This window comes from Triturus cristatus, chromosome 4_2 (genome assembly GCF_964204655.1).
Source record: "Triturus cristatus chromosome 4_2, aTriCri1.1, whole genome shotgun sequence".
NCBI lineage: Eukaryota > Metazoa > Chordata > Amphibia > Caudata > Salamandridae > Triturus > Triturus cristatus.
This window is the reverse complement of record NC_140586.1, coordinates 301,857,447-301,878,786: the sequence shown is the minus strand read 5'-3', so window position 1 is coordinate 301,878,786 and position 21,340 is coordinate 301,857,447. Positions and strand designations below refer to the sequence as shown.

Here is a 21,340-nt window from a genome sequence, read left to right as displayed (position 1 = left end):
AGAGCTCTACGGCGTGTCTGTGGACGGAGCGGGTGTTGAGCAGGATGCACTTCAGGTGGTTGCAGCTGGTTCTCGGCTTGGTGGGTGCGGGTGCGGTGCAGGTCCGGATGCAGGAGAACTTGCAGGAGTGGCAGCTGAAGGGTCCGTGGGTGCGCCTCGGGGTGGCTCGGTAGCATCCAGGGATCCCGCCGGTGTTGAGTGCGATGAGTTTGGTGGCGTCGTAGGTCAGTCGGGTCATCTTGCGTCGGTGGGGGCCAGGGGTCCTGGCGCTGGGCGCGGTCCAGGCGCGGACGGGCGCAGACGGGCTTACCTTTGGCGCCCATTCGGCGCGCCCGCTGCGCGTCAACGCTGCGCGTACGCACGGTCGCAATTTATGGCGAAGTGTGAGGGAGGGAGGAGCAGCTGGGAGGCGGGAGCGGGGGGGGCACAGAAGGAAAAGGGGGCGTGGCCGCACGCAGGCAGCGGGGAGCGGGGGGCACAGGGGCAGAGAGGGAAACGGCACAGAACAACAATATGGGGGACAATATGGGAAACAGGCAATCTAAACAAACAATATGGGGGACAGTACAGTATGATGCAGAAAACGAAAGAAAGCAGACAGAGTCAATAACAAGCACGTTACTACGGCGGGGGCGGGGTCGTCGGGGCGGGCTCAGCAAGGCTGAGGTCAGCAGGGGGGAGGAACGCACACGCTACAGCTGGTGGCTGTGCGGCGCGGGGGTGTCCTGAGGGCAGGTCACCCCCGCGTGAAGGGTAAGCAAATAGCCATGGCATTGCTGGTAGCGCGACAGGTGCTTTTAGCACATTGGGGACCGCTGACGATTCCAGACTCTCGAGCCTGGATTCAGAAACTTTAGCAACTCTTAGCTATGGAGCGGTTATCACTGAGTGTAGATGGGAAAGGCAAGGAATTTGCAAAACTGTGGGCTCCCTTTTTGTAGATTCTTACCAAAGATATGAGAGAAGTCACGTGCCCGAAATATCTGCAAATTTTGCATCTCATACCTTTAGAACCGCCAGCTGTGTCTTTCTCAGCAGTTTTACGTCTGCCGGCGCTATGATGTAGGCAGTTAAGCTGTGTATTTGCTTTCTTGAGGCCACGTAATAAAAGTGATTGATTCTAAAAAACTACTGAACAGATTTTTACTAAAGTAACAAAGGCACACTTTCATGTCAAATTTGGTGCAAATTCATTTAGTCGTTTTAGCTGAAGACACGATCAGAATCTAATGACATCTAAAATGAGAAACATATCTTTTTCCACCCCCTGCGTTTTGACCCTTGGACAGATTTGCACAAAATTGGCACGCCAGACCCTAAATGACTATGCTCATGCGGTCAAAGCTATAAGCAAATAAAATGTGTTTTGAATGGAAAATGCGTCTGAACCATATAACTACACAGGTGTGACTGCCACTGTGTAATAAGCAGCAATATATAATACAACAATAACAATCTGCAAACTGTAGAATTGTTGTGCAAATCACTCTGCACGTCTGCAGCTGTAGAAAGAAATATCAAATTTTTCAGTTTCCCACGCTGTAAATCTGCACAAATATTGTTCTGGCAATTACTGTAAAACGGCATGGAAAATCACTCCAAATAATTTCTATTTTCTGCATTGTTCAATTTTTAATAAGAAGCACAGGTGTGGAAACACGCTGTTTACTGCCTGCATGTATGTGCACAAATCAGGAAAACCCCGGAAACAGAAGCCTAAATCATAATGAACGAAGGTAATCACTGTATCCGATTTAGTTTTCAAATGTGTACAGATAGTCTGGATTCTAAAGTATTTCCAATGTTTTTCATTCAGGGATGAATTCTCCTTTATCCTCTCCTACACACATTGTAATGTGACGAGGTGAAAATCACCCTCTCTGATTACAGTTTACCTCATGCTGTTAGGAGCAAAGGTCAAGTACCCAGTGTTCATATTGGTTGTATTGTTGATGTAGGCACATAACTGTGGAAACGTCCCCCCTTTCTGCACCTATAGGGATGGACTGATAGATGAAATAGATGAGGTTAAGACATGACCCCATGCCTTGAAGGATGCAATACTCCAGGCCTGAATGTCCTTTTAGAAATCAACTTAATCTGGTAACTTGTTCTGGTTGGTTTCATTGGTGGGAATCGAGATTGCAACTACCACAATGTACTAGGTAGTTAAATAAAAGCCAATGCCTGAAGTATCACATCCTGATGAGGAGTCATCTAGTAACTGTACTAGAGCAGTGATCTGTGTACGAGGTATTTGCTAATGTCACAGCCTAAACCATCAGAAGTTCTTTTCTGTATGGAACCCTTCAGCTCCCCCTTGAAGCTTCTCACCATGAACAACCATGAGCATTCAATGGAGGCAGATACAAATATTTTTTCCATCAAATGTCCAAGTATATAAATAAAATCTTCATTGTGAAAATGTAAAATATAAGCCTCAAAAACTGTTAGTTTCCCTGTTCATTGGGACAAGCTGAAAATACCACAGAATCCAGCATGATATTTGGTTCTTGGCTTCTTTGGGAGGATACTATCCAGATGAACTAGTTACTTAGGGTCTATTATGATGTCGGGCGGATCGCCACCGCCTGCATGGCGATGGCGATCCGCCCGACATCATCCCCCGCCCGCCTCCCATTTCCCCTGCCATATTATGATGACTGGGGTACCGTGTCTGCTAGACACCGCCATCCATATTATAATGGGAGCGGGAGGCAGCCTTTCCGTGGCGGCAATAGCATACGGATGCCACAGTTGGGGGCCCGTTGCAGGTCCCCAGGATGTTGGGGTCTGGGGGGGGGCACATGGGGGGTACCTATGGTACCTCTCTGCATTTGCATAGATGATGTGGTAGGCAGTACGCGGTGCCTGCCACGTTGTGCATGCAAATGCACAATGTGCAAGCACAGCATTGTGGCGGGCGGTGCTGTGTGCACTGCCCGCCACAACGAAGTGGATGGGGATGCCACTGCCACCGTGGCGGTGGCATCCTAATTGCCGGTGCGGGCCTGCCACACCACTGGCAGCCGGTCCCAGCACCGCTAGGGTGGCGGGCGGACGTAAGTCTGTCCGCCATCCTAATAGGCCCCTTAACGTTTGTAACTCTCTTTCTGGTGACTACTGTATCTAACCACAGTTTCCTCCCTTGTGAGTTCTCCCAGTTTGCACACTCTATCAAGGAAGTTGATGCTCACAGACAGGTTCTGCCATTGACGTCCACTGTGACTCTGTCTCCCTCCCATGAGAGAGAACAACACAGAGATGAAAAAGGTGCCACCCTTATGCAATGGCATCAATTTAATCTTTAGACCATTTTGTACCCAGGAATGCGGACCACAGCTAAGTGAACGGACTTTTACTGGCAGTATGTAAAAGCTAACATGGGGCCTTATTTTTACCTGCACATCACCTCCATAGAACAGGGAGGTGGGTGGGCAGCAAGGACTCTGTGGTTAGATAAAGTATCCAAGAGAAAGAGAGTATCTGAAGGTCAGTAACTTATTTATTTAATGGATATTTCTAGTAGAAGATTCCTCACCTTGGCCCTGATTCACAAAGATCCCCCGCACTTGGAGTGGAGGCTCCCCAGTCATAGCAGGATCTCCATTCTCATGGCAACATCGATGCACTGCAGTTTCTCATTGTGGAGATCCTGCCACGAGTTTGGAGATCCCACCATGAGTGCGAAGCCTCTGCCATGAGTGCGGAGGCTCTTTCTGAATCAGGACCCTTGTGAATTGATACGAATGCTATGCCTCTTCCAAAGCAATGGGTCTGGAGAGTGGGTGTCACACAAGGAAGTCCTGCAGAATTAAGTGGGCATAATAACCCGCTCTCCAAACTTGACAATCAGTGCAGTAGTGCCAAGTGGAAGTGCAGGCAGATGCTCATGTGGCTGCCTGGCAGTTATCCAAAAGTGGAACTCCCCAAGCTAAGGTAGTTGCTACAGCTTGTGCTCTGGAGGAAACAGCTCTAATGTCAGAAGCATTATGTAGTGTGGTAGTTCACATTCCATACGGTGAATTAACTAGTCTGCAATGCTTAAGTTAAATGCATGGTGATGAACATAACAAAGGCATGATGGTCTGAGCCAAACTGAACTCTGCACCCAGCTCAAGAGATATGAAGTTCTGCATGTTTGTGTCAAGCTCCTAAAAAACACATCCATCGATGTGACAGATCCTCATCTCATGCCAACCCACAGTGTCTATTTAGCCCTAGATATTCTTGGTCTGTTTTCCTACATCAAGTGGCTGAGCATACCCAGTGCTAGAGGTGACCAAACCCACGAATATCGCCCTAGACATGTTCCATGATGCTCCAGTGATGTAAAGTTAAGTAACATATGCCAGTTTAGGAGGAATGGATCTTCATTGGTATTCAAATGTCCTTCATTTCATGAATACTGGCTTATTTCTTAAGATTTGCCACATGCTTATATGCATTAGGACGCCAATGTTGTAAAGCATGTATTTTACTTGTCCACCAGTTCTTCACTGCCTGGGCCAACAGTAACTTGTAAAACCAAGGGGGAGGGGTAATACACACACTGACAAAAGGTACACACACAATGTGCACAACCTCCCTATGGCCAGAAGTGGAGACAAACAGGATACCACATTTACCTCACACGACGGTATGCAGTGGAGAACTTCTGGATCAGGATGCCATCTGAGCATGCCGGTGCATACAATATTCTGCAAAAAAAGCAAAAAGAATACATGAAATGGCATTAGTTGGTGAACTATCTTCCATAAGAGTTTCAAAGTCTGAGGAGCATATTATCAAGAAACGGCGTTAAAATTATCGCTGCTTTAGCGGCAGAAAACTGTAGCAATATTGAGTTCTAACCATTGTGAAAGTAAATATATATAGGAAAGTATAGATTTTCTATTCTTAACTAGACATCTATGTACCTTGAAAAATACATATCAAGGTGTGCAGTATAGAGTTAAGAACTGAACATCTATACTACATCTACATAGAAATTACAATATTGCGATACTCATTGCTGCATGTTGATAATTTGTCATTTACATTTAGTACAGTGACGTACAACCACATTGGAGAACATCTTCCTTGGAATAATCAGCCTAGGGTACTCAAGGCAGGCCCCTCATTCTTGAATAGTCACACAAACCATGCACCTTTCGGTACTCACAGCAAAACATATGCCCTAAAGAAACATATAGAACCAACTCTTAAATCATCACAACTAAAACCACACATGGACAAAAATGCAGAGAGCGCGAAGAGTAAGTCTCCTCCTAGTCTTTTTTTTTAACACTGAAGCAACAGTACTTTGAGGTAGGACATTACTAGTAACCACCATAGCGAGCAACCCCGCAAGTATATTTCCTAATTTTTGCAACCCCATAAGTGCCAGAGGGTCATGGTGTCACTATCCTGTCCCCTTATATTTTTGAAACTACTCAGCACATGGGGATCGAGTGCCCGTGTCTTCCATTAGCAGCTGCTAAAATGTCTTTAAGTTTCAGCCAGTCAATCAGATTGTTTGGTCCTGCATGACTGAAAAGGCTGATGGGAAAAGACGCTCTCTAAATCCTTATTTTTTTTAATTTACTGTACTGTGGCAGTACCAAGGGCCTCCCATGGAACTGCATTCTATTCTGCAGCACACCTAGAAAGAGGAAAAAGCCTCTCAGGATTGTTTTTGCGCAGGAAGGTGCCCCTTCCTCACAAAAACAACCCAGCATGCAATGCAGGCATCCTTGCACCATTAATATATATTACGTATGTCTATATATTATATATATACATATATATACATACATATATGTGAGCACACAATCCTGCTCCAAAAGGAGAAGGCACGTACTCAAGGCTGTCAGGATATGGCACTTTTTATTTTCTTGGGTCTCACTCGACCCAGACCCAGAGAGACACGTTTCGGCTTCGCAGAAGCCTTTTTCAATATATATTATCTACTGGCGGTCGCCAGTAGATAGTTATAGTTAGGACCGTGTTTCCATAGGAAATCCGCAACATTCTATTTGGAATAACTTTGGCGCCGATTGATGAATCCTCGCCAAATTTTCAAAATAGGTGGGGCGCTCCGCTCCGCTCCTACCCTGAAAGTCTCGGGGGGATTCGTCAAGCGGGGGCTGAGAAAAAAGAGGGGTCCCAAAACGCGTTTTTCCCATGCAATTTTCCATAGGGACCTTTAGTCCAAGGTACAGCCCAAACGGCTGAACAGAATTACTTTAAATTTGGCAAAGAGGTAGTCCTCAGGTCAGGGATGCGCCTTTTGCATATCTGGAGTGAATCTGTTCATTAGTTCCTGAGAAAATTGCAGTTAAAAGTACATACATATCTATAGCCTCGCACGGTGCGCGCACGGTGAAAAACCTGAAAAAAAAAATATATTAATAAATACATAACTTAGCATTTAAAAAACCGTACAAATTCACTTAAAAAACCATAGGTTTCACACACGTTATAGTTAGGAATTAGCATTTAAAAAACCTTGCAAATTCACTTAAAAAACCATAGGTCTCACACATGTTATAGTTAGCTGGACATTTCCCTCGTAAAAAACCAATGAAATTCCCCCGTTATAGTTAGTGCAGGCAACTATAACTCACGCGACCGCAATCCTCTGCTGATGACGTCAGATATTACATCACTGATTACATATGTGTCTTTCTGGAAAATAAATATTTGTAATAAATGTATAGCTAAAGATTAATGGAAGAAGACATGGGTAAATAGGTGTCTAAATACAGTGATGTAATATCTGACGTCATCAGCAGAGGATTGCGGTCGCGTGAGTTATAGTTGCCTGCACTAACTATAACGGGGGAATTTCATTGGTTTTTTACGAGGGAAATGTCCAGCTAACTATAACATGTGTGAAACCTATGGTTTTTTAAGTGAATATATATATATATATATATATATATTCACTGAAAAAACCATAGGTTTCACACATGTTATAGTTAGCGGAAATTTTACTGATAAAAAACCAATGAAATTCCCCCGTTATAGTTAGTGCAGGCAACTATAACTCACGCGACCGCAATCCTCTGCTGATGCTAATACTGTATTTAGACACTTATTTGCCCATGTCTTCTTCCATACATTTTTAGCTATACATATATTACAAATATTTTTTTTTCATAAAGACACATATGTCATCAGCAGAAGATTGCGGTCGCGTGAGTTATAGTTGCCTGCACTAACTATAACGGGGGAATTTCATTGGTTTTTTATCAGTAAAATTTCCGCTAACTATAACATGTGTGAAACCTATGGTTTTTTCAGTGAATTTGCAAGGTTTTTTAAATGCTAATTCCTAACTATAACGTGTGTGAAACCTATGGTTTTTTCAGTGAATTTGTACGGGTTTTTAAATGCTAAGTTACTTTACGCCATTCGTGGCGTGCACGCCCACTTAACGCAGTTCGTTCTGTGCGCGCACGGTGCGCTTCGCGCACCGTGCACGCACAGTGAGCACGCGGTGTGCTTCCCGCACCGCGCGCCTACTTTACGCAGTTAGTGCCGTACACGCAAGGTGGGCACGCGGTGCGCGTAGCGCACCGTGCGCACATGGAGGACATATTATGCGCTTCCTTGTGATAGGTAATCTGTTAAATTTAATTTGTAAGTGATGACAATAATACGCCATGCACAGAGAGTGTTTTTTTTTTTTATTAAAATTTTTAGCGTAAGCGCACCGTACGCGTACGGTAAGCGTAATCGGCGAAATTTTCAAAAAATAAAAATTTCCCGTTTTTGGCCTTAGGGGATCTTTGAGGACTCAACTAACATGGCTATGTGCATGGGCGCTGTCTAAACAGCCCCTTTATATGTTTTTTGCCTTTGTTTACAGCCCCCCCTCAGAGTGCGAGAGAGAAAATGGCGGCCGCCGCTTCCTGGTTTCGACCGATTCGAATGTTTACTTAGATGTAACAGCCAATCAGAATCACGCTCGCGCACGCCACCGTACGCGTACGGTAAGCTTACGGTAAGCGTACCGTAAGCTGGCTCAGATATATATATTGATTTAAAAGCTATTTTCTCAGAATCTACTGAACAGATTTACACCAAACCTACAAAAGGCACTTCCTTGACCTAGGGACTACCTCTCTGCCAAATTTCTAGTAATTCTGTTCAGCCGTTCGGGCTGTAGCCCTGTCTAAAGGTCCTATGGAAAAATGCATGGGAAAAACGCGTTTTGGGACCCCCCTTTTATCTCAGCCCCCGCTTGACGAATCCCCCCGAGACTTTCAGGGTAGGAGCGGAGCGTAGCGCCCCACCTATTTTGAGAAATTCGCGAGGATTCGTCAACCGGCGCCAAAGTTATTCAAAATAGAATGTTGCGGATTTCCTATGGAAAAGGGGTCCTAACTATAACTACCTACTGGCGACCGCCAGTAGGTAATATATTATCTACTGGCGGTCGGCAGTAGATAGTTATAGTTAGGACCGTGTTTCCATAGGAAATCTGAAAATTCTATTTTGAATGACTTTGGCGCTGGTTGACGGATCCTCGCGAAATGTTCAAAACTAATGGGGCGCTCCGCTCAGCTTCTACCCGGGAAGTCTCGGGGTGATTCGTCAAGCGGGGGCTGAGAAAAAAGAGGGGTCCCAAAACGCGTTTTCCCCATGCATTTTCCCATAGGACCTTTAGTTGAAGGTACAGCCCGAACGGCTGAACAGAATTACTTGAAATTTGGCAAAGAGGTAGTCATCAGGTCAGGCATGTGCCTTTTGCATATATGGTGTCAATCTGTTCAGTAGTTCCTGAGAAAATTGCATTTAAAAGCATATACATATCTATATGCGCGCACCGTGCGCGCACAGTGCCGTGCGCGAGCGTAATTGTGATTGGTGGTTACATGTCAGTCAACATTCGAATCGGTCGAAATCAGGAAGTGTCAGCCACCATTTTGTGTGTGACAGTGAAGAAGAAAGGTGGAGAACGTGAAAAGGGGGCAGGGTATAGAGATCCTGACCCCCTAGCTTTTGTCAGGGGGTCCCTGAAGGACCATGAAGGGTGAAAAAAACATTTTTTTTTTTTTTTTAAATCGGGGGGTACGTGCACGGTGCGCGCACCATCGCGAGGTGCGCGCACGGTGCGCGCACGGCAGAAAAAAAATCATTAAAACAATAGAATTAAAAATCAAATTTAAGTGTTTAGATGTTAGGTTGCTCTAAAAAGAGCTGTTGTGTTAATTAAGGAACAGAGGAACAGAAAAATGACAAAAACTATAGGGTGCCGCACGTGTGCTGCTGTATCTTGCTCTCTCTTAGGGGAATGCTGGTGTCCCCATAAGAGAGAAGAGCATTGCACGCATTGCACCGTATATGCACCCTCTTAAACAGATGGTGTATATCCAGAGGAACAGAAGCAGGTGAAGCTGCCGCCGCAGATGAAGTGCTCGGCTGAGCTGCCGATGATGTGCTCGGCTGAGCTGCTGCGGATGTGCTCGGCTGAGCTGCTGAAGGGTTTTCTCTAGCAGCTCGAGCATAAGCCACAGGATGCACATCTCTAACGTGCCTGATCATAGTGAAGATACTAAAAGAGTATTTCTTTTTAGGATCTCCTCTTGATAAGACACCATTACAAATAGTGCAGGTGACTTTTGGAGCATTCACCTTCTTCTGCCCCTCTGGAAAAGTGAAAAATTGCCATATAAAAGAGTTTTTCTGTTTCCTCTGTCTCTGTGGCACAAGGGTCTCCTGCTCACTCCCAGAAGATGACTGCTGCTCTGCCATTCTCAAGTACTGGAGTACTGGAAAAGCTGCTCAGCTCCTTCTCCCAGGGAATCAGAAGTAATAATGAGGGGAGTGGGTGTGGTGTTGGAAGTTTCTGGAACTGAAACTACTATAAACCAATGAAAAGTGTTGTTTCTTAATCACATGACCTGAAACTACTATAAACCAATGAAAAGTGTTGTTTCTAAATCACATGACTTACCGTGCGCGCATGGAGCATGCACGCATGCGCTTACGGAGCACGCGCACATGTGCTTACGCGCATGGAGCACACACGCATGCGTGTATGACGCACGCGCGCATGCGTGTACGGAGCACGCGCGCATGCGCATAAGGAGCACACGCGTACGGAGCACGCATGACGTACGCATGCGCACGTGGAGCACGTACGTATATATATTTTCACTTAAAAAACCATAGGTTTCACACACGTTATAGTTAGGAATTAGCATTTAAAAAACCTTGCAAATTCACTTAAAAAACCATAGGTTTCACACATGTTATAGTTAGGTGGACAGTTCACTGAATGAAATTCCCCCGTTATAGTTAGGTCAGATAACGGTTAAAAAAAAAAAAAAGTTTTTTCACCCTTCGGGGTCCTTTAGGGACCCCCTGACAAAGTCTGGGGGGGCAGGAACTCTCTACCCTGCCCCCTTTTCACGTCCGCCACCTCTATTTTTCACTCTCGCACCCACAACAAACAAAATGGCGGCCGACACTTCCTGATTTCGACCGATTTGAACATTGACTGACATGTAACCACCAATCACAATTACGCTCGCGCACCATGCACACACGGTGCGCGGCTATAGATATTTATGTGCTTTAACTGCAATTTTCTCAGGAAATACTGAACAGATTTACTCCGTACATGCAAAAGGCACATGCCTGACCTGAGGACTACCTCTCTGCCAAATTTCAAGTAATTCTGTTCAGCCGTTCGGGCTGTACCTTCGACTAAAGGTCCTATGGAAAAATGCATGGGGAAAACATGTTTTGGGACCCCCCTTTTTTCTCGGCCCCCGCTTGACGAATCACCCCGAGACTTTCAGGGTAGGAGCTGAGCGGAGCGCCCCATTAGTTTTGAAAATTTCGCGAGGATTCGTCAACCGGTGCCAAAGTTATTCAAAATAGAATTTTCAGATTTCCTATGGAAACACGGTCCTAACTATAACTATCTACTGGCGACCGCCAGTAGATAATATAGATATATATATATATATAGATATATATATATATAACCTACTGGCGGTTGCCAGTAGGTAGTTATAGTTCGGACGTATTATCATTAGGAAAAGCATTTTTTGATTTGGCAATATTTTTGGCGCCGATTGACGAACCTTTGCGAAATTTTCAAAACTAATGGTTCGCTCAGGTCAGCTCATCTCTTGAAAGTTTCAGGGTGGTTCGTCAAGCGGGGGCCGAGAAAAAAGAGGGACCCAAAACGCGTTTTCCCCAAGTTAATTTCAATTGGGATTTTGAAACAGGCTACAGCCCGAACTGCTGAACAGATTTACACCAAATTTGGCAAAAGGGTAGGTCTTGGTCCAGAAAGCGTGCTTTTCTAAAATAGTGTAAATCCGTTCAGTAGTTGCTGAGAAATTAAAAAAATGAAAATATATATATCTGAGTATCGAGGAGGATTCGCGATCCCTTCCGGGTACGAGCTTCACTCTGATTGTCTGTCAACACTTCAAACCAGGAAGTGTTGGCAGTCATCTTGAAAAAAGATGAAAAACAAGAAAGGGGGGCAGGGTAGAAACACCCTGAACCCCTTGGCCAAGGGCAAAAAAAACCTTCATTTTTTTAGGAACGTTCAAATTCACGCTGGGTGCACGAATCCGGACAATTTTATTTTTAAAAACGAAGCGCGGACTTTCGCGCTTCGTTAGAAGTAAGCCCCCGGGTAGGCCAGGTCCCAGGGGCAATGTGTAATTAATTAGCAAGGGCCCGCGAGGGCCCCCGCAGCCCCCGGGACCAACACCTCCCCAGGGCTTTATTAATTATGTGCGGGGAGCATGCAGCCCCCCCGCAGCCCTTGGGACTGCCACCTCCCTGGGGCTTCTAAAAAAAAATGCGTGGGGGGCTCCTACCCCCCTAGGTTGCCCCAGGTACTGCCACCTCCCTGGAGTATTTATTAATATGGGTCAGGGGGGCTCGTGGGCACCCCCGAAGCTCCCGGGGACCACCACCTTCCCGGGGCTTAAATTAAAATAAAGAAGTGTGGGGGGACTCCTGACCCCCCTACACTGCCCTGGGGACCAGCACCTCCCCGGGGCGCTAAATATTCAAATGCGGGGGTCCGTTGCGGACCCCGAGGACCACCACCAGGGCTTTAAACACTTGGGAGGGGAGCCGCACGACCTCCCTCCTGGAGCCCTTGATGGCCCTGGGGACCACCACCCCCCAGGGCCGGCTCCTGCAATTTCCCGGGGTGCCCATCCCCGGGACACTGGCGTTTGCTATGACAGGGCGGGAGCACGGCTCCTGCCCTGTCATAGCAAACTCTGCTTTGGTTTTAGGAAGCGGTAGCAGGAAACCTGCCACGCGGCCCCCTCCCAAAAAAACCAATCAAAATATAAGGCTGTCCAGGTCCCGGGGAATGGGGTCCCCAGGACCAAATTTGGCCTCTGGAGGAGGGCCACATGGCCCCCTCCCCAACATTTTAATTAACAAAACAAGGCTGACATGGCCCCGAGGGATGGGGTCCCCGGGGCCAAAAGTGGCCCAGGAAAGGGGGGCCACGCAGCCCACCTCCCATAAAATAGGAAAAAATAAAAAAATACAAAAGTAACCAGTACTCGCCAGAGGCCCCGCCCCCTGACTCTGCAAACGCGCCCCCTGGCGCGTTCTAAGTTGGGGAATTAAGTCCCCTTGAGTACTGAGGGTCCCTGGGGGCCAACTAGAACACCAGGTACCTTCAGTAAGCGCCACACAGCTGGATTGCAGAGAGGTGGTCCAAGGCCAAGCCCCTTATTACAACGCTCTGCAAACGCACCTCTTGGTGCACTGCTGGTGGAGTGATGAGGTCCTCTTGTGTCCTGAGGACCTTAGGACACAAGTGGACTTCATCCTCTGAGCAGCAGTGCGCCAGAAGTCACATTTGCCTGCAAACGCTATTATGAAGTCTGTATTATGAAAGTATTGTGCAAGCTATCAACAGTGTATTTTAAAACACATATTGGACGAATGTTTAGCTCCTGATTCAATTGATCTAACTATATTGTCCACAACTTGCCTGAAATAGAGGATTGTGCCTATAAAATGCAAATTGAAAAACAACAAAACAACTGTGGACTTTATTTAAATGTGGTGAAATCGTGCACGTTTCAGGTTGACAAAGGCTGCAAGGACAGCCGAAACGCGTTCCTGATATTCCAAGCAGGAGTTGGTGAATTAAAGAAATTTTCCCACAACTTGAGCGCGGGCTCCTTCTGGATTCGGAGTGGAATGTCTTGATATATAAATATATACATACATACATACATACATACATATATATATATATACATACATACATACATATATACACACACACATTGCTGTCAGTTGTCAGAATTGCACATCTGGGGGGATTATAATCTGCTCAATTTATTAATAAAAGCAAAGAGAGAACAACAGCTGATGAGTTTCGGTCCACTTGAACCTTGATCCCAGGATAAGAGTGCTCAGTCCCTCACCACTGTTTATGTTCCCCATGGTTTTCTCATCAGTTCTGCCCTTTTTCGCATTTGCTTCTGGGATATGGTGTTTATTTTGTTTCAATATGGAATTTCCATAAAGTGCCTGTTGCACTTAGTGTAAAATGCTTTAAATGGGCTGAATAAATAAAGCATAAGTGCTTAAAAAGGACTGAAAATAAATAACCTACAAGTGCTTGTGCAATCTTTTGTTCACCTTTGTTTCGAAAAGATCAACTTCATCCTTTTTACATTCAAAGAGAGGTTGTGTTTTAATTTTTCACATTATTTGAAATATGTGCATATGATTAGAGCCTGTGCACGAATTTTCTGGTCCATAATCTATTTGTGGAAATCTTTTTATTTAATAGCATTTTATTGCTTTTGTTATTGTTTCTCCAATGCTTTGCTCTATTTGTTGACATTGGAATGCATGTGCTAAGCTTGTTGGTAGTTTGGATATCATGCGCTTTTATCCTTATTCTCTTTTATTCTTTTCGGATTTAAGCCGTGTTGGGTTTCATGCCCTCCGGTGGGCTGATACCTCTCTTGTTTTTATTATTTTTTGTGTCTTATAAAGCGCAAAGCTACCCCATAGGGTATCCCAGATCTAAACCCAGATAGAGTGAGAGTTGCCCCTAGTTCTCAAGCAGCCAGATCTTCAAATCTTTACGAAATGCCATGAGAGAAAAGCAACTTTGCAAGGACTATGGAAGATCATTCCAAAACTTTGGACCGAGGTGCGAAAATGAGTGCCCCCCCACCCCCATGCATGCTCTGTAAATTCTTGTCACTTTACACAGTGACTGAGTAGATGACTGAAGCATATGTGTGGGCTGGCAAGGTGCCACCAAATCCTGATTATACCACTGGGCAGATCCAAATCTAGCCTTGTGCATGTAGCACAGGGTTTTGAACTGAATGGGCTTATCTATGCGAAACCAGTTCACAGAGCATATGAGACACCGACGAAAAAGTAGCCTAGCTGCCGTATTTTGTACTATGTGTAAGTGCCAGATGAGAAGTCTTCTCAGCACCCAAATATAGGATATTCTCATAATCAACTCTGGACAGGATCAGGGCTTGGTTTGCTGTTTTCTAAGCAGAGAGAGGTAGAAAGCCAGTGATCTTCTTAACCCACCTCACAACTGCAAAGCACGTAGAAGCAACCCTGCCTATCTGGGGCTTCATCATAAGCTTTTACCAGAAGCCAAGGATCTTTACCTGTGCTGAGAGGCCCAGGAGGTTGCTCAAAGCTTCTGGAAAGTTCTGAAGGTCCCCATAGCTGGGGATTCTTCCCCAGAACCATAACATCTGTCTTCTCACTGTTACGTTTAAAGGAATTTGTGTTCATCCAAGCGGAGACACTGCTCAGACCTAAATTCAGGGTGCTGGAGCTGTCGCCCTGTGCAGACGACAAAGAAAATATGATCTGGGTGTTGCCTGCATACGAGAACAACATCTAACAACAGTTCTCCACCAGTTCTGCAAGGGGGCATACATAGATGTTAAAAAGCATCGGACTCAATGCCGAGCCCTGGGGAACACCCTGCGTAAGTGCATGCACCTTAAAAATGATACTGCCATAAAAGACCTGTAATGAATGGTCTTCAAGAAATGAGGATAGCCGTGCTAGCGTCATACTGTGCAGCCCCAAAGCCGTTAAGCCTTTCTTATAGCATGGAACAGGACACAGTATTGAATGCAACACTGAGATCCAGTAACATAAGTGCAGTCATCCTGCCCTCATCCAGGAGCTAAGATGTTCTGTGATCCCCAGGAGAGCAGATTCTGTACTGTGTCCAGCCTGGAAACCTGACTGCAAAGCATGCAGACCATTTTGATCTTCCACGAAGGCAGTTAGCTGTAAATTGACATGCCTCGCCAGAATCTTCCCAAGGAAGGATGGCATGGAAATTGGTCTAAAATGCACCAAAATAGTAGGATCAAGGCTAGGCTTAGTAAAAGGAGGAAGAACCATTACATGTTTCCAGTCCTCCGGGATGGACCCCTCTTTCAATGAGGAGTTAAAAACCTCAACCAGCTCTTGAAGAATTTCAGAGTCTAAGAGGCTCAGTTTAGACGCTTTTAGAGTTTATTGTTTTCATGTTATGTTAAATTCATTTCCCCTTTTAGTTTTCACTCCTGCATACCAGCGGGCTGATAAATGTCTTGTTTTATTGCTTTCTTGTTATGTTATATTAATTGCGCTTTTAGATTTTTATTCTATTCATTCCTGTCACACTGTAATCACTGAGCTTACTTCTATTTTGTATTTTATGTTGTTTTGATTGCTCGTTTCTATGGAGTTTTGTGCCCTCTGGTGGTCTGATGCACTCCCGTTTTCATTATTTGGAAAGAGATGATTTATTTCCCAATTTTTCACATGAATAGTGTTAGAGAAGTTCTCTCATTGTTCATCTATCTTGGCACACCCATTTTATGCCGTGTGGCTCCCCTCCCCAAGCTTTAATTCCCTGGGGCCAAAATGTAAGAGGAGTCTTAATAGGACTGGGAACCCCTGCCCTGAGACCAAATCCCACAAAAAGGGGGGGGAGGGCCGCTAGGCCCCTCCCGAGCCTTCTTGGGCGCCAGGGAACCCAGGGCCAAATATAATAAAAAGGGGAGGGGCTATGCGGCCCCCTTCTTAAGCCTATTTTCGGCCCAGGTACCCCATTCACCGGTGCATCCATTTAAAATAGGTGGGTGATCCGATGCCCCTTAGGGCACCCACCAAGCAACACTTTGGGGGCTGCAGGGGGAGGAGCCCCAGGGCCCCTGCAGCACCAGCCTGCTCACCTGGTGCTGGAGCCAGCACTGTTCCCACCCGGAGGCAGCAGCTGCTTTTTGCATGCCCCCTCCGGGTGGGAGCAATATGTGTTTTGTTTCTCTTCTTGCACCAACGCTGGTAGGGAAACAGAAGACAAGTTTGCCACCAGTTGCTGGAGCATTTTTAAACCTTCGGCTGGGAGCAGACTTAGGACCTCATTACGATGTCAATAGCAAAGGCTCCGAGCGGCATTCGGTTTGTCCGCACCCGTCTCAGAACCCATGTTTCCGACTGACCCAGAAACATTTTGGACCGCTCGATTATGATGAAAGGTAACCGTTCGGTCTTTCCGACTCGGTTCCGACTGGCATTCAGTGAAACCGAGTTGGTAGGAGCCGACTCGTACAGCTCTATGGACCGTGTTTCCGACCGACGTATTACAATGTCGGATTCGGACAGCCTTTCTGACTCGGTTTGTCCAACACGGAACCACTGTTTGAAGCTGACTTTGGGGGCCTGTAGCAGTACCCCCTTCATCCAGAGACCTCCGGTTGGGGCCCGTGGGGCTATCCATGGGTCCCCTCTTCCCAACCATGCATGGTGTGGCACAGGGTGCAAGGTTTTCTGCAATCACCACTGTTTTCAATGGGAGCCTGTGTTGTCGGTTGGAACACAGGCTCCCATTGAAGTCTATGGGAGTCTGACCGAACGGTGTTCGGAACCATCGTAATCGGTCGGTCACTCTCCCCAAATCCGAGTGGGTTGGAAACGATTCCGACACGGAGTCGGTCGGAAGGCTTTCCCACCCACATAGTAATGAGGCCCTTAGTGTTTTCTCTGATTTGGTGGGAGAACCAGACGGGAGGAAGCAAATGGTTTCTTGCCCATGGTATTGTGGGCAGGGAAACAACTGTTCTGGGGTGGGCTTGTCGGTAAACTGTCACTGAGCTGGTCCTAGGAAATAGGGTCCCCGGGACCTTTAAAGGCTCAGGGATGGGGGGCACTCAGCCCCGTTCCCTTCAAATTAATATTATCGCCCCGGGGATGGGAGGGTGCCTGGCTGGCCCTCTCCCCTTTTTTACATTATGAACCCAGTGGATGGGGTCCCCATGACTTAAGTAGGCTGAGGGAGGGAAGCCACATGGCCACTCCTCCCTTTTCCAAAACAAAAAGCCCTGGGGAATGTGGTTCCAGGGGTCTCCACAGGCTTGAGGAGGATCTTGCATGGCCTCCCTCCTCTTTTTACAAAGTTGGCCCGGGGTATTGGGTCCCTGGGGATCCTGTGGCCACCATTGGCTTGGGGGGGGGCCTCACACCCTCTCCCCTTAATTAAATATACCCGGCCCCAGAGTTGGCGTCCCTGGGACCCTAAATGAGTATGGGAGGGGACCCTTCTGATGACCCACTCTCCATATATGTATTTGAACTGGCAGGCTGCCTTTTTTTCTGGGTCCGCGATATCGGGGTACTCCAGTAGGATTGCAGCAAAAAATGCTATTTTGTTTTTTTAAGTTAGGCATTGGGGGTTCCCGTTTGGCCCCCCCACAAGGCCTGGAGGGCAGGGTATACTTACCCTGCCCCCTTGTAATATTCATTTTTGTAACTTAAGGACATGGGACTAAGTCTTCGAGTCCTGTAATGGCTACAGCAACATGTTTCTCATGTTGCAGCAAGCCGATCAAATTTCTCACTCCTGCGGGAGTCTGACTCTCACAGGATTGAATTGGCCCCAGGTTAAAAAATCTCCCTGGGCCAATCAGAATGCTCTGTTTTTTTAATTGGGTTCACGGGACTCTGAGAAGAGTCCCTCAAACCTAACCGTCCAGATATGCAAATATTTTTAAACCTTAATACCTCAAAAACTACTGCATGACTATACACTAAATCATAAAAAAGCACAATCTGTGGACTTCCTGCCAAATTTGGTGTAATTCCGTACAGCAGTTTTTGCGGACTTGCTTCTTAAAGAAGTCTATGGAAAATGCATGGGGATTTTGCAACCTCCCCTTTTTTTCTCAGTCTCTGATTGACAGATCACCCGAAAGATTTTGAACGCTCCCAATTTTGCTCACTGAGAGTGGCACGTTGTTCAGCATTGAGGGCTTGATCTCGGTTTTATAGTTCAGCATGTACTTTGGTGAATGTGTGCATGAAGCAACAATCAAGGAACATAATTCTCCTGTTATTATATTGTGTTTCGTCTGTTTAACTGTGTTTTCACAGGACCTCATCTCAACGCACTGATTAAGCAAATCTCCATTTAGCAGGAGAATGGAACAACCTATACCAATCAGTATGTTGTGTATCTGTGCTTGCATGGACTGCATGTGTAACACACATAGAATTTAGGTAATATGGGATCCCTGGTCCCAAAGAAAGCCATGGACTCTCTGGGTCGTACGTCTACAACTTGTCTACTCATTTGATGCAAGAGTAATATTGACTCTCAGGCATCACTGTATACACAGGATTTAATCATCTTTGTAAGGGTTCCTGGGATTTTTTATTTTATGTGCGTTTTGTACTAATCACATTTCTCCAACCATCCGGATAGGCTCCCAAGTATTGCATCGGAGTAGGCGATCCGCAACTTGAGAATGCGGTGGCGTGATAGGATGGCCAATGATGAAGCATGACACCCAGGGTGTGTGTGAGGTCATACCTTTAAAACATTTCAAAATGTTTTACATTTGTTTTGACCACTTGTAAATTGCAACTGTACAGAGGTCTTGTATGCAATATCATTGGCTAGGTCCATGGAATTCCCAGAACTTTGGATAATAATCCTGGGGTAAGCTGAATGTGCCTTATTCACTTTTATGTGCTTTGAGTTATGGTAGGGAGGATGCAAATATAGGCAAGCTCAACTATTCTTCTCGGTCCCTTAACCCGGATTGTGTTTAGGTGTCAGTGTGTAGATGGATTACAAAAGTAATATACTGTTATGCTCATGAGACCCTTCTGACCAGAGGGGCATATCGTTGTTGGTTGTCCAAAAACAAACGATAACTTGAGCCAACAACTGAACTACAGCTTCGAATTATATTTCATTCTGTACCATCCATGCAGCAGTCAAATTGTAAAATCTAATGAATGAGAAATTAAGAAAACATATTAATATTTTTAAATGAGCCCAAGATACTGAGTTTAGGAATATTTGTACATTCCTACATTTCTAGTCTCCCATAACATCATTTGATTCTGAGGACATTTTGCAAAATGTATTCTTTCTTGCACACTGGTTTACTTTTAGAAGACAGCACTGGATAGAAATTCTGCTTATAGTCACACTTTTTTCTACTATTATGTATTTCTACACTTAACAACGGTAACCCACCTGTGTGACTGGCCTAGCACCCACCACAGGAAAGGCCCAAAAAGGCAATGTGAAGAATTCAAGTTTTCACTATAAAAACTGACTCATTTTGGTATGGGTAGCTACGTCATTCGTGCCCAGGGTTAGTCGCCGCTCATGAACCCGCCGCTCATGAACCCACTTTATACTTCTGAAAAACGAGCACCCTTGGGAATCCAGGGTAGTGCGACTTGTGTGGATCCCAATAAGGAGCATATTTACAAGGAGTTAACGCCACCTGAACATCCCTTTTTCTGACGTTCTGGTGGCGTTAAGTCATTTGCTTTATTTAAAAGGCGGTGTTAAGCCACTTAACGTGGCTTAACGCCGCCTTGCAAATAATGATGACAATCATGTAGCACTTAGCGTGAAATGGGTGTGCAATTGGTTTTGCAGTGGATATTCTGCTGCAACAGCCATTACTTTCGACGCTGTCCCATATTTACAAGCTATGGGGCAGTGCCAAAAATACAGCCAGGGAATACCTGGTCTCAAGCAGGCGATATGAGGAGAAATGTTTCATTTATCCTTGCATTTTGCTCTGTTTTATGTGTGCAGCATTCTGCAGCACACATAGAAACAGCAAATCGCCTATAAAGAATGCTTATGTGCAGGAAGGTGTTCCTTCCTGCACATAAACAATCATCCCTGGTGCACACACAACCTTGCAACATGGCACCAGTTTGCATGAGCTGGCTCAGGGCAGCTTCTTTAGTGCTAGAGTAAACGCAAGGCACGCTGCATCCTTGTAATTATGGTGCACCGCTACGTTTTGAAACTGACTGAGAGCAGCATTACCAATTTTGGCATAGCATCGCGCTCCGCCAATTTCTAGTAACTATGTCCCTAAGTTTCCTAACCAGAATACCCTGCAAACTTCAAACTGCTATTGTACCAGTAGGCTTTCTTCTACCCGTGGGGGTAGAAAGACTGTTGGGCCTGTTATGTAGTTGGGGCATGACCCACTGACTTGACGGAGAGCCGGAAAACTGCTAAGGCCATTACGGGGAGGGGACACAGCCCGATGCCAGGGCGGGAAGCACGCCCTTCTTTTTTTTTTACCCTTTTCCCTGGTGTCTTGTGGGCTTTCTAACCCCCCCACCCCCTCCACCAAAGAGGGCAGATTTGGTGTAAGCTAAAAACTGTTGGGACCATCATGGGGGCAAGCCTTGATGCCTGGGCAGGCCACCCCAACATTTTCTCCTCCTCCAGGGCAATGGGGGTAAACACCAGCACGAAGTGTGGGAACACTTGCTCATACCTTGGTGGCCGTTCAACCCTCCCTGGTGTCTACTTGGTCGATTCCTGCTTGAGGCTCATGGTTCAGTGGCAACACCCAAGCAGGGATCCACTCATGAGATCTACCCCTGGAAAGGGGATAGGATCCCCTTTTTCAGCAGTGCGTCTCCCACTTGGATTGGTGCTCAGAGCAGAAATATGCCCACTGAGCACCAAACAAAGCAAACCCAACTGGCACTAATAACCAACTGGTTTCACTTTCAGTGTGCACATCACACTGATCAAAGAACTGATCAAAAAATAAAATAATATTGATACCTGAAGGAAGTTTGCACCAGAAGGATTTTCTCTTGTAGTGTTGTGGATAAATATTTCACGTCACAAAGATAGAGCGGTGGACGTGAACAGCCCGTCTACTGCGACAGATGCTGGTTATAAAAATAGGTTTCTCATTTGTTAAGACTTCAGGGACTTTCCATTGAGACCACGAGACACTGTTCTCAAATGTGAATCTGTCCCCAACTTCTGATATATGCCTTTCTGAATGGCAAG

The 21,340-nt window shown here is 45.9% G+C and overlaps 1 protein-coding gene across 1 annotated transcript in view; it reads right to left on the bottom strand.

Moving 5' to 3' along the window:
- PAPPA2 (pappalysin 2) overlaps positions 1–21,340 on the bottom strand; it is a 687,952-nt gene that overhangs the window by 119,772 nt on the left and 546,840 nt on the right. The window contains exon 20 of the mRNA XM_085601602.1: positions 4,629–4,700. Within this exon, the coding sequence (XP_085457728.1) occupies positions 4,629–4,700 (72 nt within the window). The remainder of the gene's footprint in view (positions 1–4,628; positions 4,701–21,340) is intronic.